Below are 15,871 nucleotides of genomic sequence, written 5' to 3' on the forward strand. Positions count from 1 at the left end.
CTCTGTCAGATATGATTGAAACTGGAGTACCATGCAATAAGACTATTTCTTTGATGTACAACTGTGCATACTGCTCTGCAGAATCTATCGTCTTTACTGGTAAGAAATGGGTGAACTTTGTGAGTTGGTCTAGAATAACCCAAATTGAATCACGCTTACGGTATGTGCGTGGCAGACCTACTATGAAATTCATATTAATCATCTCTCATATCCATTATGGTATCTCTATATCTTGAGCTAGGCCACCGGGTCTCTGATGCTCGGCTTTGACTTTCTGGCAATTCAAACATTTAGCCACATTATCTGCTACTTGCTTCTTCATGCGTTTCCACCAGTACAACTCTTTCATGTCAAGATACATTTTGGTAAAACCTGGGTGGATAGAGTACCTCGAGCTGTGAGCTTCTTCCATTATAGCCTTCCTAAGACCATCTACATCAGGCACACATAACCGATCATTCAACTTCAAAACTCTATCACTTCCTAGAGTTAAAGCAGTGATTTCTTTGTTTCTGACTCCTTCTTTTAACTTCACTAAGTACGGATCTTTGTCTTGCTTAGCTTTAATATGCGCAACAAGATAGGATTTTGCTAAGGCATCAGCAGTTGTACCTCCTTCTTCGGTCTCATCCAATCTAATTTCATCATTTGCTAGTTTTTGAATTTCTCGACCCAAAGATAGCCTTTGTACTACAAGATGGGCCAAGACACCCATTGACTTCCTACTAAGTGCGTCTGCTACCACATTAGCTTTACCCGGGTGATAAAGGATATTGATGTCATAATCTTTCAATAGTTAGAGCCACCTTCTCTGTCTCAAATTTAATTCTTTCTGCTTGAAAATGTACTAGAGGCTTTTGTGATCTATAAACACTTCAGAATGATCGCCATAAAGGTAGTATCGCCATATCTTTAATGGAAACACCACTACTGCAAACTCCATGTCGTGTGTGGGGTAGTTCTTCTCATGATTTTTAACTGCCTGGAAGCATAAGCAATAACTTTTTCATCTTGCATAAGAATACAACCAAGGTCAACTATGGAGGCATCACAATACACTGTGAACCCACCCGAACCTGTCGGCAAGGTTTACACAGGTGCAGTGGTCAACCTCTTCTTTAACTCTTATAAACTCTACTCACAAGCATCTGACCACTGGAACTTAACTGCTTTCTAGGTCAACTTAGTTAATGGAGCTGCAAGTGAGGAAAATCCCTCTACAAACCTTCTATAGTAGCCATCTAATCCCAAGAAACTCCTGATTTCGGTTGGTGTTGTTGGCCTTGGCCAGTTCTTGACTGCTTTTGTCTTCTGATGGTATACTTTTATGCCTTCACTATATACCACGTGGCCTAAGAATACCACTGACTGCAATCAGAACTCACATTTTGAAAACTTGGCATAAAGCTCATTCTCCTTCAAGGTTTGCTAGGCTATCTTGAGGTGCTCTGCATGCTTTTCCTTTCCTTTAGAGTATACCAGAATATCGTCTATAGACATAATAATAAAGGTATCAAGGAGTGGCTTGAAAACGCTGTTCATGAGGTCCATAAATGCAGCTGGAGCATTTGTCAACCCGAAGGACATTACTAGAAATTCATAGGGCCCTTAGCGAGTTCTAAAGGTTGTTTTAGATATATCCTCTTCTCTGATTCTCAACTGATGGTACCCCTGTCACGCCCCGAACCTAGGAGCGAGACAAGCACCCGGTGCCTCACCTAACCTGGCGTACCAAATTGCGACTAAGGGACTCTGAACACATAATGTCATACTTTGGCCATGGGGCCACCTTGCAAGACAATTTGCGAAGCAAAATATAAAACTGAATGGAAACTAGCGCTAACTAAACATCAATATAAAGCTAGGCTGAAAAGGCCGTCATAGCTACTACAGCTGACAAACCACCAAATTATACATACCAGGCCTACAAACCCAACATACTGCACTAACCAACAGGATATGTCTACAAGCCTCTACTGATAGATGTACTATGATCGGAACAGGGCCCCGACCTACCCATAACATATATACAGATATACATAAGATGTACACAACACTCTAGACCTGGCAACTCCGAAAGGCGTGGAGCTTACCGATCAGGCTGAACTCGGGAAACACCTACTGAGGAGATCTACTCGTCTGTCTATCTGAACCTGCATGCATGAAATGCAGCGTCCCCGGAAAAGGGACGTCAGTACAAAATAATGTACCGAGTATGTAAGGCAATAACATAACTGAAAATCGAAACTGAACTGATAATATAATAACTGGAAGTAACTGGGAGTCAAAGATGATCTGGAGATATACTTACCTGTTGATACTGACTCAACTCCTTCAATGTAGTAAGTAAAATAATTGTACAGCCTTATAAGGCTCGGTATATATAACTGCTGTGCCATAGTAGGCTCGCTCATAGGCGCTCGGCCATACTAGGCTATGTATCTCGACCATGCTGGGCTCGCTCATAGGCGCTCGGCCACAGTAGGCTCGGTATATAACTTTCCATCTGATCAGTGGTTGCCCAATAGGGGCCTGCCCATCGATTATAGCTCGATGGTAATGAAAATACTGTAATACTGTATATATAGGCTTGTTGCTCTCTTGACTGGAAGAAGACAATACTAAATTGAATATAGAATCTCGATAAGGAATAATATTGTAACTTATGAGACTAGAATAGTGTGAATAAATTCATGAATATGAACTTCTCTTTTTGTCTCATTACTAACACATGTAGCTACGAGATCATGCAAAAATGAAGGAAGGCTTAGCCTTAACATACCTTATCACAATCTTTCCAATCACCAAGTTGAACTCACCTCTTTGCACCTTAATCTACCAGAACAATAATAATACTATCGTTAAGTTACGAAAGGTACAACTATCGCACAACGAACGACAAACTTATTTTGTATTAAAACGGGCAGCATCTCCCCTATAATCCTTACTTCCTCCAAATTCAAGATAACACCAACAATACAAGAACAGAACAATAACAACATATATACATCATTTTCCAGCCCTATATACACCATCAAATACTACAAAACAGCCCAACACACCCCAATCTCTTCGTACACAAAACGACCACCGTAGTAGTGTCAAACGACCCGAAAATGTTATGATGAACGACCAGCCAACCACCCTACATTTATATGGTGTTTATAAACCCCCTTCCTCCTCCAAAACTCCACAAAATAGTAGTAAAACACGCAGCCCAACAGCAACACAAAACAGTCCACAAAACAGTCCGCTACAAGTGAATAACTCGAACTCACGGCTTCCGATCACCGTCCCGTGAGTTCTTACAAGTATAGAACGACTTACCATGAATTTACAGAAGAAAAATTGGATGAAAGAGAGAAGTAAACTCACCTTATTTGTTGGATAACTCAGCTCTTATCTTGGTTCTTCAAACTCTAGGTTTTACCTCCAATTGGAACTTGAAAGGGAGAGAAAATCAATTAGGGTTTGTGGGAAATTTTTGGGAGGATTCTTTGCAGAGCTTATGTCTGGTTATTATGCTCTATTTTAAGTCTAATATATGAAGAAAATAGGCCCTTAAAAGGCCTCTTTGGACGACCCGAAATGGCCCATTTTTGGGCTTTCATTTAAGCAAGTAGGTGACACACCTACTTGTCACCTAGCAGCTTGCGCAGTATCGCACAAATGCCCATATCTTTCTACTCCAATGTTGTATTGACAAACGGTTTAATGCGTTGGAAAATAGACTCATAGATCTTTAATTTGATGGGTGGAACACCCCATAACTCTAAGTATATTGGGAGAAAATCGCAGTTACATTTGACCCAAAATTTCAGTAAAACTTATGAGTGTAACTTGTGATGACTTTCATCGACTTTTGTTCCACAACTCGCTTGACATTAAAACATAACACACGGATGTCATACGACTAATATAAATCATAACATAATCTCTTTATCATGTTAATCACCCTAGTCTAACCCCAAAGGTACATGTTATAACATTCCCAACTTGTCGACTTTCGACGAAATATTGTTTTATTTAATTGCTTTAGCTTCTGAACTGTCCAACCCTCTTTGTACTTGTTGTTCATGATCTTCAATATTTGTAACCTCAGAGGTAACATGATTAACTTACTTTATATACTTTTAAATATTATCTCATTTTTGGTCCTACATTAGTTTGCTTACGACGCATTTTTACATACGAAAATATAGGGTGTAACATCACTCCCCCCTTGGGAACATTCGTCCTCGAATGTTTACTCTTAGAGACTTTGGAAAATTTTGCCAAAGTATCCTTCGTACACTAGGTTAAAACCAACCTGCACGTAGCCAGAAACATACTATGCATGCCACATATGGCCAATCTTTATAAATAGCAGCAATTTGCCTCACCGACCGTAAATCATAAATATTGAAAGTGAAAAATAAAAGCTTACCTGATGACCTGCTAGCCTACATAGAGCTATGTTGTAGCGTCCCATCTCGAACCATATCTTCAGTTTGAAATAGGTGGGGGTATTTAGACTTCATTTCTTCCTCCGATTCCCACGTCATCTCTTCTACATTCTTGCTCCTCCATAAAACCTTTACGGAAGCTACCTCCTTATTTCGTAGATTGCGGATTTGTCGGTCTAGGATGGCAACTAGAATTTCCTCGTATGACAAGTCCTCTGCAATTTGTACATCATCCATGGGCACCACTCGGGTAGGATCGCCAATGCACTTCCGTAGCATAGATACGTGAAAAATCGGATGGACAGACTCCAATTCTGAGGGCAACTCTAACTCATAAGCTACTTGGCCCACTCTCCGAATGATCCTATAAGGCCCAATATACCGTGGGCTAAGCTTGCCTTTCTTGCCAAACCTCATCACGCCCTTCATAGGTGATACCTTTAAGAATACCCAGTCATTAATCCTGAACTCTAAGTCTCGTCGCCGCACGTCAGAATATGACTTCTGACGACTCTGAGCTGTCAACAGTCGCTCCCGGATAAGCTTTACTTTCTCTATGGCCTGTTGAACCAGGTCTGGCCCATATAACCCAGATTCCCCAACATCAAACCACCCTATAGGAGATCTGCACTTACGCCCATACAAAGCCTCGTACGGAGCCATCTGAATACTGGAGTGGTAACTGTTATTATATGCAAACTCGACAAGAGGTAGATGTTCATCCCAACTTCTTTTAAAATCCAACACACATACTCGTAACATATCCTCGAGCGTCTGAATTGTGCGCTCGGCTTGTCCATCAGTCTGTGGATGAAAAGCTGTGCTGAGATTCACCTGAGTCCCTAGACCTCTCTGAAATGACCTCCAAAAATGTGCTGTAAACTGAGCCCCACGGTCAGATATAATAGAAACTGGTACTCCGTGTAGCCGCACTATCTCCTTAATATATAACTTGGCATAATCTTCTGCTGTATATGTAGATCTGACCGGTAGGAAGTGAGCTGATTTCGTGAGCCTATCGACTATCACCCATATGGAATCGAACTTACGATTAGAACGAGGTAAACCCGTGATAAAGTCCATGTTTATCGCCTCCCATTTCTATGTCGGGATCTCTATAGTCTGCATTAGCCCTCCAGGCTTCTGGTGCTCTATCTTCACTTGCTGGCAACTAGTACATTGGGCGACAAACTCAGCAATGTTCTTCTTCATATCATTCCACCAGTACACATCCTTAATGTCATGATACATCTTCGTCGACCCAGGATGGATGGAATACCATGAATAATGTGCCTCTGACATAATCCTGTCTCGTAGCCCTGCTACATCTGGAACACACAAACGACCCCTATATCTGAGAACCCCATCTCCCTTTAGCTCTAACAGTGGTTTCTTCTGCTGCGGAACTCGCTCTCTCAGCTCGACCAACTCTGGGTCCTCGTACTGCCTTTTCCTTGACTTCCGCTATGAGGGATGATTTTGTAGTGTTTTGGAGTACAACTCCACCATCCTCAAAATCTACTAACCGAACCCCCAACGAAGACAATTGATGAATCTCTCTAGCTAATTGTCTTTTCTCGGGATATACATGTGCTAAGCTACCCATAGATCGACGACTTAATGCATCTGCTACAACATTAGCTTTCCCTGGATGGTAGAGAATGTTAACATCATAATCTTTCAATAACTCAAGCCATCGCCTCTATCGCAAATTCAACTCTTTCTGCTTGAAGATATATTGTAGGCTTTTATGATCAGTAAATACATCAACATGAACACCATATAAATAATGCCGCCATATCTTAAGTGCATGGACAACCGCAGCTAACTCGAGGTCGTGGGTCGGATAATTCCTCTCGTGCTTCCTCAACTGCCTTGAAGCATATGCAATTACCTTCCCATGTTGCATCAGGACACATCCTAACCCGACACCTGATGCATCACAATACACGGCATAACCCTCTAGACCCTCTGGAAGTGTTAGAACTGGAGCTGAGGTCAACCTGTTCTTAAGCTCTTGGAAACTCCGCTCACAAGCCTCTGTCCATTGAAACTTAGTTTCTTTCTGTGTCAACTTCGTCAATGGTGCCGAAAGGGAAGAAAAACCCTCTACGAACCTCCGATAGTATCCTGCTAAGCCTAGAAAGCTACGAACCTCTGTCGGAGTGGTAGGTCTAGGCCAATATTTCACGGCCTCAATCTTCTGAGTGTCCACCTTTATCCCTTCATCTGATACAATATGCCCCAAGAATGCTACAGACTTCAACCAGAACTCACATTTAGAAAACTTAGCATACAACTTACGATCACGGAGGGTTTGGAGTACCGCTCGCAGGTGGTCCGCATGCTCATCCTCTGAACGGGAATAAACCAGAATATCATCAATAAATACTATCACGAACAGATCTAAAAATGGCCGGAATAGGCTATTCATCAAGTCCATAAATACAGCGGGTGCATTAGTCAACCCGAAGGACATGACAAGGAACTCGAAGTGGCCATATCGGGTCCTGAAGGCTGTCTTCGGAATATCTTTTTCCCGAACTCTGACCTGGTGGTACCCCGACCTCAAATCTATCTTTGAAAAGCATCTAGCCCCCTGCAACTGATCAAACAAGTCATCGATCCTTGGAAGTGGATACTTATTCTTAATAGTTACCTTGTTCAGCTGCCTATAATCGATACACATCCTCAGCGAGCCGTCTTTCTTCCGCACAAATAGTACTGGTGCACCCCAAGGTGAGGTACTGGGCCTGATGTAACCTTTCTCCAGCAAATCTTTTAACTGCTCCTTCAACTCCTTCAATTCGCCAGGTGCCATTCTATACGGAGGGACGGATATTGGTTGAGTTCCTGGAAGCAAATCGATGCTAAAATCAATCTCTCGCTCTGGAGGAATACCTGGAAGCTCATCTGGAAACACATCTGCATACTCTTTGACTACGGGAATAGACTAAAGTGTAGGTATCTCAGCATCTGCATCTCTAACTCGCACAATATGATAAATGCACCCTTTTGCGATCATTTTCCTCGCCTTCAGATAGGAAATAAACCTACCTCTGGGTGTTGGTGTATTACCTACCCATTCAAGGACTGGCTCACCCGGAAAATGAAATCTGGCTGCCTTTGCTCGGCAATCAACTGTGGCATAGCAAGCTGCCAACCAGTCCATGCCCATGATAGCATCAAAATCCATCATCTCTAGCTCAACTAGGTCAGCTGAGGTCTGACGACTACAAATTGTCACCGTACAACCTCGGTAAACCCGTCTAGCAATAATTGATTCTCCGACCGGTGTAGATACCGCAAAAGGATCACTTAGTATTTCAGGCACTATACCAAACTTCCTCGCGACAAATGGGGTAATATATGATAAAGTAGATCCTGGGTCTATCAAACATAAGCATCGTGAGAGCAAATGGTTAATATACATGTCACAACGTCTGGTGAAGACTCCTGGTCCTGTCGACCCGCTAAAGCATAGATACGGTTCTGATTACCACTTGAACTGGAACCTCTACCTCTGCCCCGACCTCTACCAGCCGAAGACTGAGACTCGCGCCCTGAAGGATGCACTGACATAGATGATCCTGTTGCTGAACTCGCTGGTTGTGCCATTCCCCCCGAATATCTATTTGGGCAATCTCGCATCATATGCCCTGGACGCCCACATGTATAACAAGCATCAGAACTTGCTCGGTATTGGCTCAAGTGTCCTCTACCACAGATGTCACACCATGGAGGAAATGACCATGTCTGCGCAGATCCTCGATGTCGCTGCAAACCCGACGCCCGTGAGCTCTCACCTGGTCCTGACTTAGTATAACAGTCATACCTGTAACCCTGTAACTGAGGTGGCGGAGGCCTAGGTGGCCGTCCGAAGTACTGGGTCCTATAACTACCCTGAGATTGCTCCTGAGACCTGGGAAATCTCATCCTCTTACGTTGCCCTTGCTCAGCCCTCTCTGTACCCTGCTGCCGACGCCTACCCCTTTCTATATTCTGGGCGAATGCCTGAATCCGGGAGATATCCATACTATCCTGCAATGCAGCGGTGGCACATGCCTCGGTTAACTCTGGGGCTAACCCTGCTATAAACCTGTGAATCCTATCCCGCATAGTAGCAACTATGGATGGTGCATATCTGGCCAATGAGTCAAAATGGAGACTATACTCTCGAACACTCATATTACCCTGCTTGAGGGCTAGAAACTGATCGACTCGAGCCTGTCGGATCTCCCGTGGTAAGTACTGGTCAAGGAAGGCATCTAAAAAATTCTCCCAAATAGCTGGAGGTGCATCACGTCCCCTGGACCTCTCCCATCCCTCATACCAAAGGATGGCTATATCTCGGAGTTGAAAAGCTGCTTGCTCAACTGCCTCTTTCTCCGTGGCATGCATAACATGAAAGATCCTGTGAAGCTGATCTATGAAATCCTGTGGGTCCTCCCTCTGATCTGTCCCCGTGAACTCTGGGGGACTCAAAGCAATAAACTCTCGGACCCTTGAACTCCCAGACCCCTCAGAAGTTCCTGCACTAGCTGATGCCCTAGCCTGTTGCTGGGTAGCTACCAACTGTGTCAACAAATGCACCGCACTCCTTAAGTCCCGATCTGATGGAAGTGGAGGGGGAACTGGATGTGCGGTTTCCCTAGGAATCTCCGTAGTTGGTGGAGGAGCCGGTAATGGCTGAGTAGGGGTCTCACCTTGAGCCTCAGACTGGGCCCCATCTACTGGGGGTACCCTGCTGGTCCCCTCACCTACTACTTGTATCTCTCCTCTGGCTAGCCGTAGTCTTCCTAGTCACCGTCATCTGTGCATGCAAACACCAACACATAAGTTTAATTCAAATTTCCTATAACTCAGTTCTATAGCACGATTTAGATTTCAAAGAAGGGTAACCAACTCCTAAATGCCCTGTAGTGCCCTGCTTATATAATGTGGTGCACAACACATCTATAAACAAGACTCTACTAGACACGGCTTGTAGACTCCCTAGGATAGAACTGCTCTGATACCAAGTTTGTCACGCCCCGAACCTAGGAGCGAGACAAGCACCCGGTGCCTCACCTAACCTGGCGTACCAAATTGCGACTAAGGGACTCTGAACACATAATGTCATACTTTGGCCATGGGGCCACCTTGCAAGACAATTTGCGAAGCAAAATATAAAACTGAATGGAAACTAGCGCTAACTAAACATCAATATAAAGCTAGGCTGAAAAGGCCGTCATAGCTACTACAGCTGACAAACCACCAAATTATACATACCAGGCCTACAAACCCAACATACTGCACTAACCAACAGGATATGTCTACAAGCCTCTACTGATAGATGTACTATGATCGGAACAGGGCCCCGACCTACCCATAACATATATACAGATATACATAAGATGTACACAACACTCTAGACCTGGCAACTCCGAAAGGCATGGAGCTTACCGATCAGGCTGAACTCGGGAAACACCTACTGAGGAGATCTACTCGTCTGTCTATCTGAACCTGCATGCATGAAATGCAGCATCCCCGGAAAAGGGACGTCAGTACAAAATAATGTACCGAGTATGTAAGGCAATAACATAACTGAAAATCAAAACTGAACTGATAATATAATAACTGGAAGTAACTGGGAGTCAAAGATGATCTGGAGATATACTTACCTGTTGATACTGACTCAACTCCTTCAATGTAGTAAGTAAAATAATTGTACGACCTTATAAGGCTCGGTATATATAACTGTTGTGCCATAGTAGGCTCGCTCATAGGCGCTCGGCCATACTAGGCTATGTATCTCGACCATGCTGGGCTCGCTCATAGGCGCTCGGCCACAGTAGGCTCGGTATATAACTTTCCATCTGATCAGTGGTTGCCCAATAGGGGCCTGCCCATCGATTATAGCTCGATGGTAATGAAAATACTGTAATACTGTATATATAGGCTTGTTGCTCTCTTGACTGGAAGAAGACAATACTAAATTGAATATAGAATCTCGATAAGGAATAATATTGTAACTTATGAGACTAGAATAGTGTGAATAAATTCATGAATATGAACTTCTCTTTTTGTCTCATTACTAACACATGTAGCTACGAGATCATGCCAAAATGAAGGAAGGCTTAGCCTTAACATACCTTATCACAATCTTTCCAATCACCAAGTTGAACTCACCTCTTTGCACCTTAATCTACAAGAACGATAATAATACTATCGTTAAGTTACGAAAGGTACAACTATCGCACAACGAACGACAAACTTATTTTGTATTAAAACGGGCAGCATCTCCCCTATAATCCTTACTTCCTCCAAATTCAAGATAACACCAACAATACAAGAACAGAACAATAACAACATATATACATCATTTTCCAGCCCTATATACACCATCAAATACTACAAAACAGCCCAACACACCCCAATCTCTTCGTACACAAAACGACCACCGTAGTAGTGTCAAACGACCCGAAAATGTTATGACGAACGACCAGCCAACCACCCTACATTTATATGGTGTTTATAAACCCCCTTCCTCCTCCAAAACTCCACAAAATAGTAGTAAAACACGCAGCCCAACAGCAACACAAAACAGTCCACAAAACAGTCCGCTACAAGTGAATAACTCGAACTCACGGCTTCCGATCACCGTCCCGTGAGTTCTTACAAGTATAGAACGACTTACCATGAATTTACAGAAGAAAAATTGGATGAAAGAGAGAAGTAAACTCACCTTATTTGTTGGATAACTCAGCTCTTATCTTGGTTCTTCAAACTCTAGGTTTTACCTCCAATTGGAACTTGAAAGGGAGAGAAAATCAATTAGGGTTTGTGGGAAATGTTTGGGAGGATTCTTTGCAGAGCTTATGTCTGGTTATTATGATCTATTTTAAGTCTAATATATGAAGAAAATAGGCCCTTAAAAGGCCTCTTTGGACGACCCGAAATGGCCCATTTTTGGGCTTTCATTTAAGCAAGTAGGTGACACACCTACTTGTCACCTAGCAGCTTGCGCAGTATCGCACAAATGCCCATATCTTTCTACTCCAATGTCGTATTGACAAACGGTTTAATGCGTTGGAAAATAAACTCATAGATCTTTAATTTGATGGGTGGAACACCCCATAACTCTAAGTATATTGGGAGAAAATCGCAGTTACATTTGACCCAAAATTTCAGTAAAACTTATGAGTGTAACTTGTGATGACTTTCATCGACTTTTGTTCCACAACTCGCTTGACATTAAAACATAACACACGGATGTCATACGACTAATATAAATCATAACATAATCTCCTTATCATGTTAATCACCCTAGTCTCACCCCAAAGGTACATGTTATAACATTCCCAACTTGTCGACTTTCGACGAAACATTGTTTTATTTAATTGCTTTAGCTTCTGAACTGTCCAACCCTCTTTGTACTTGTTGTTCATGATCTTCAATATTTGTAACCTCAGAGGTAACATGATTAACTTAATTTATATACTTTTAAATATTATCTCATTTTTGGTCCTACATTAGTTTTCTTACGACGCATTTTTACGTACGAAAATATAGGGTGTAACAACCCCGATCTTAAGTCTATATTTGAATAGTACTTTGTACCCTTAAGTTGATCAAATAAATCATCAATTCTTGGCAGTGGGTACTTGTTCTTAATGGTAACTTTATTCAACTGCTGATAGTCAAAGCACATTTTGAGAGACCCGTCTTTCTTCTTTACAAATAGGACCGGGGCACCCCACGGTGAAACATTCGGCCTGATGAAGCCTTTGTCACAAAAAATCTTCCAACTGTTCTCTCAACTCATTAAGTTCAGCCGGAGCCATCCTATAAGGAGGTATAGATATGGGTTGAGTGCTTGACATGATATCGATGCCAAAGTCTATGTTTCTTTCAGGAGGAAGTTCGGGGAGGTCATTTGGGAAAACTTCTAGAAGTTCTCTAACAACTGGCACATATGGAAGAGCTGGTGGTTCTGATTTTGGATTAATGATGTGAGTCAAATAGGCGAGACACCCCTTACTGATCATTTGTTGTGTACAAGCGATGTTGAACTACCCTTCCACAGTAAGACTTCTTCATTTGAAAGTTGGAACCTGACTATCTTGGCATGATAATCTAACATGGCATAGAAGGAAGACAACCAATCCACACCCAAGATTACTTCAAAATCCACCATTTCTAACTCAATGAGATCGGCCTCGGTGCTGCGACCTTGTACTGAAACTATACAACCTCTATAGACTCCAGTTGCTTTCACTTACTCGGCAACTGGAGTAGATACTAGGAATGACTCACTAAGTTGTTCAAGTTCTAGCCCGAGGTTAATTGCAAAGTATGGAGTCACGTACACAAATGTTAAACCTAGATCAATTATGGAATAATTATTATGTGAGTAGACTAAAAGTACACCTGTAATAACTTCTGCAGATGCCTCTGCACTTTGACGATCAAGTGTAACAAATAAACGGGGTTGTCCCCCTCCTCGAGTAACTCGATATGCACCTCTTCCTGCTCCATGCCCAACCTGATTATGAGAACCACGAGCTTGAGATAGTGCAACTTTAGTACCTGAGGAACTAGAAGGACGAGTTGATCTCCCACTGAAATTACGTCGCAACTTTGAGCAGCTTGCCTTTATATGACCACTGTCTCTGCAATGATAGCAACCGTGGAACCCGAGATTGCACTGACCTAAATGTTGCCTCTTGCATGTACCACAAAGACCTTGTTGTTGTGAATGTTGCTCAATATGACTCTGGCTATATGAGGATGGTCTCCTAAAATTCTGATTCTGGCGAGACTAGTTTTCATAACTCTGAGTACGTCTAAAGAAAGACCCACCACCTGACTAATGACTGGACTGAGTTGGTGCTAATGACCCCTTATTGGAGGAACCTATTCCTCCTCCACTGTATGCGCCACTAAACTCGCCCGTTGTCCGAGCTTTCTTGTTACGCTCTTTTTCTTCTCTCCTTTGTTGTCTGTCTTTTTCTAATTGCTTGGCGAAATCCACAACAGAGGAGAAAACCCTCATTCCTACCGCTGCAGCTGATGTTGTATCCTTAATATGGTAAGCCAAACCACCAAAAAACCTATGGATCCTTGCTTTTTTTGTCTTAACCATATGAGGAGCATGCTTAGCCAAACTTATGAATTCCATGTAGTACTCTTGCACACTTTTATTCCATTGCTTGAGCTGCTCGAACTCTGTAGTCTTAGCTTCCCTATCTTTTTCTGGTATGAAGTTAGCCATAAAGGCCTCTTCAAATTTTTTCCAAGTAGGTGGACCATCATCTTCATCTCTTTACTTCTCCCACATCTCAAACCACGTGCCAGCCACATCTCTAAGTTGGTAGGCAGCCATCTCCATAGCTTCATCATCAAATGCCTTCATCGCCTAGAGGGTTTTCTTGACACCCTCCAGCCACAACATTGGATCTTCATCAACTATAGTACCATGGAACAATGGAGGACTTAGATTCAAAAATTCATTCACTCTTGAAGACTCAGAACTGTTTGTCTATTTGGTTGAGGTGGAATATTAGCTCTTCTCTCGTTCTGGTTGGCCATGAAGGCTTTAAACATCTCCATAGCACTGTTGACAGCATTAAACATCTAACCCACCTCTGGAGATATAGTTATCTAAGCCGGAACTCCTGTTGGGGGTGGTATTAGATCCCAAGGTACTTGCTCATCATGATCCACCCCTTCTTCATGTTCAAACGGGGGTACTTGAACCCCATTTGTGGATTTACCCTTCCTTTTCTGAGTTGAAGCCTTCTTAGTTCTACCTTGAGCCACAATGGTAGTAATAGTTTTTTGAGCAGTATCCCGAGTGTTGCTGGCAGAATTTCAAGTACGAGCCATTTTTGTGAGTTTTGGAGAAACGAATACATTAGATAAATTCGTAGAGGTAGGCTCTACTGCACGATCTAAAGTATGAAAAAAATGAGATTTTTCCTAAATACTGGTAGCCTCTTATTCATATGTATGGAGCACTTCATACCCATAAATATGACTCTACTGACACGGCTTAATTGACCCATAAGACTCCATAAACCTGATGTTGTAATACCAAGTTTTTCGAGACCCATTTTCTGAACAAGCCGTGACCGGCACCCGGTCTCTAAATTTGACCGCGCAAACCATACGCGCTTATCAAAACTATTATAACCTAAAATTTTATATGCAACAAGGCAATACTTTAACCAAATACTTTTAATTAATTTGAATGTCTAAAATAAACCAACTCTAAAACTTTATTCGTAGTAACTACTGAAATACTGTAAAGTTATTATCAAAAACACATGAATCTTAACCCACCGACTGTGTCTATGAAGCCTTTATTGATAACCTGACGCACCGCTCAGGACATGAGATGTCCTGACCAGTTCTCTAAGTAAACAAAAAAATAACTAAATATGACGTATCAAAGGACTACTCAACGAACAAAAGCGGAGCTCACCAATAACACTGAAAGTGAGGGACGTCCTAACCCATATCATGCTCGTCTACAAAATCGGTTCTTACATTGTACCGCAGACCAACACAGGTTCCCAAAAGACAATGTCAGTACCATCCATTGTACTTAGTGAGTCTCAACGACAGAGGATGAAAGTTTAATAAAATATACATTACAAGAAAATATTCTAAATGCATGGAAAACATAAAGCTTCTATGAACAATTCTAACAATAATTGCATAACAACATTTTATGAATATTCTAAAGGAAATTCTTTTCTTTTTCTTTCTTATCTAAAAACAATACTTCACTTTATGCTGGGGGAGTTCCAACTATCCTGACTTATTTCTGTCTTAGTCACCGTATGATCGGCATAGATTCGATCCCAACCTGATCGAATAGGCCCAATCCATTAGGTGCCACTCGCTTCATGGTTCTCAGCGCTTCTATATCAGACCTTAGCCTGGCTAGGAAAATTCTCAGCAATAAGACCCTCGGCTTGTGTGCTCCCTACTTTGGAACAAGTAGTTTCAGGAAGTCAACGCCTTGATTAGGACCCTCGACCTTGGACGATGACCCTTCTCAAAATAGAGGATACTCCCAAAAATATTATCTTTATAAAACTTCCTCTTGTGACTTTTCAAGTATGTCTTGTTTGGAAGTGATCTATCAGTATTCATAATAATATTCTTGAGTGTATGCATAACATAATCAGGAAATAAAATTAGTCAAAGTATTTTTAAAAGTTCTATCTAACTCTTGAAACTTTAACATGTAAGATCATGTAATAAAGCATAAAAATATGAAAATTAGACGATTATACTTCTCGAGCATAATATATAAGCTTTAACTTGAATATACTTAGTCAACATGTATTCATTCGTTCCAATTAAGCACATGTCGACTCTTTAAAACATTTTATCAAACACTTTGTGGGCGTGCTTTTGTGAGTAGAACCACT

The 15,871-nt window shown here is 42.0% G+C and overlaps 2 protein-coding genes across 2 annotated transcripts; both read right to left on the bottom strand.

Moving 5' to 3' along the window:
* Positions 1-214: 214 nt before the first annotated feature.
* Positions 215-715, bottom strand: LOC138907375 (uncharacterized). Its single transcript, XM_070197973.1, has one exon. It carries the CDS (start codon positions 713-715, stop codon positions 215-217), a length of 501 nt encoding a protein of 166 aa, XP_070054074.1.
* An 11,990-nt stretch (positions 716-12,705) lies between these two features.
* Positions 12,706-13,701, bottom strand: LOC138907376 (uncharacterized). Its single transcript, XM_070197974.1, has 2 exons — positions 13,328-13,701; positions 12,706-13,099 (listed from the first exon to the last, which is right to left on the bottom strand). The coding sequence occupies exons 1-2, from the start codon at positions 13,699-13,701 to the stop codon at positions 12,706-12,708; spliced, it is 768 nt and encodes a 255-aa protein (XP_070054075.1).
* Between the last annotated feature and the right edge of the window lie 2,170 nt (positions 13,702-15,871).

Source organism: Nicotiana tomentosiformis, chromosome 3, assembly GCF_000390325.3.
Source record: "Nicotiana tomentosiformis chromosome 3, ASM39032v3, whole genome shotgun sequence".
Classification (NCBI taxonomy): Eukaryota; Viridiplantae; Streptophyta; class Magnoliopsida; order Solanales; family Solanaceae; genus Nicotiana; species Nicotiana tomentosiformis.

Excerpts from the sequence above, each read along its gene's own strand:
- LOC138907375 (XM_070197973.1), bottom strand. The coding sequence starts at position 715 with ATGGGTGTCTTGGCCCATCTTGTAGTACAAAGGCTATCTTTGGGTCGA.
- LOC138907376 (XM_070197974.1), bottom strand. The coding sequence starts at position 13,701 with ATGGCTAACTTCATACCAGAAAAAGATAGGGAAGCTAAGACTACAGAG. Across the intron at positions 13,100-13,327 it reads ATAGGTTCCTCCAATAAGGG|AGACAGTGGTCATATAAAGG; the intron begins GTCATTAGCACC and ends CTATCATTGCAG.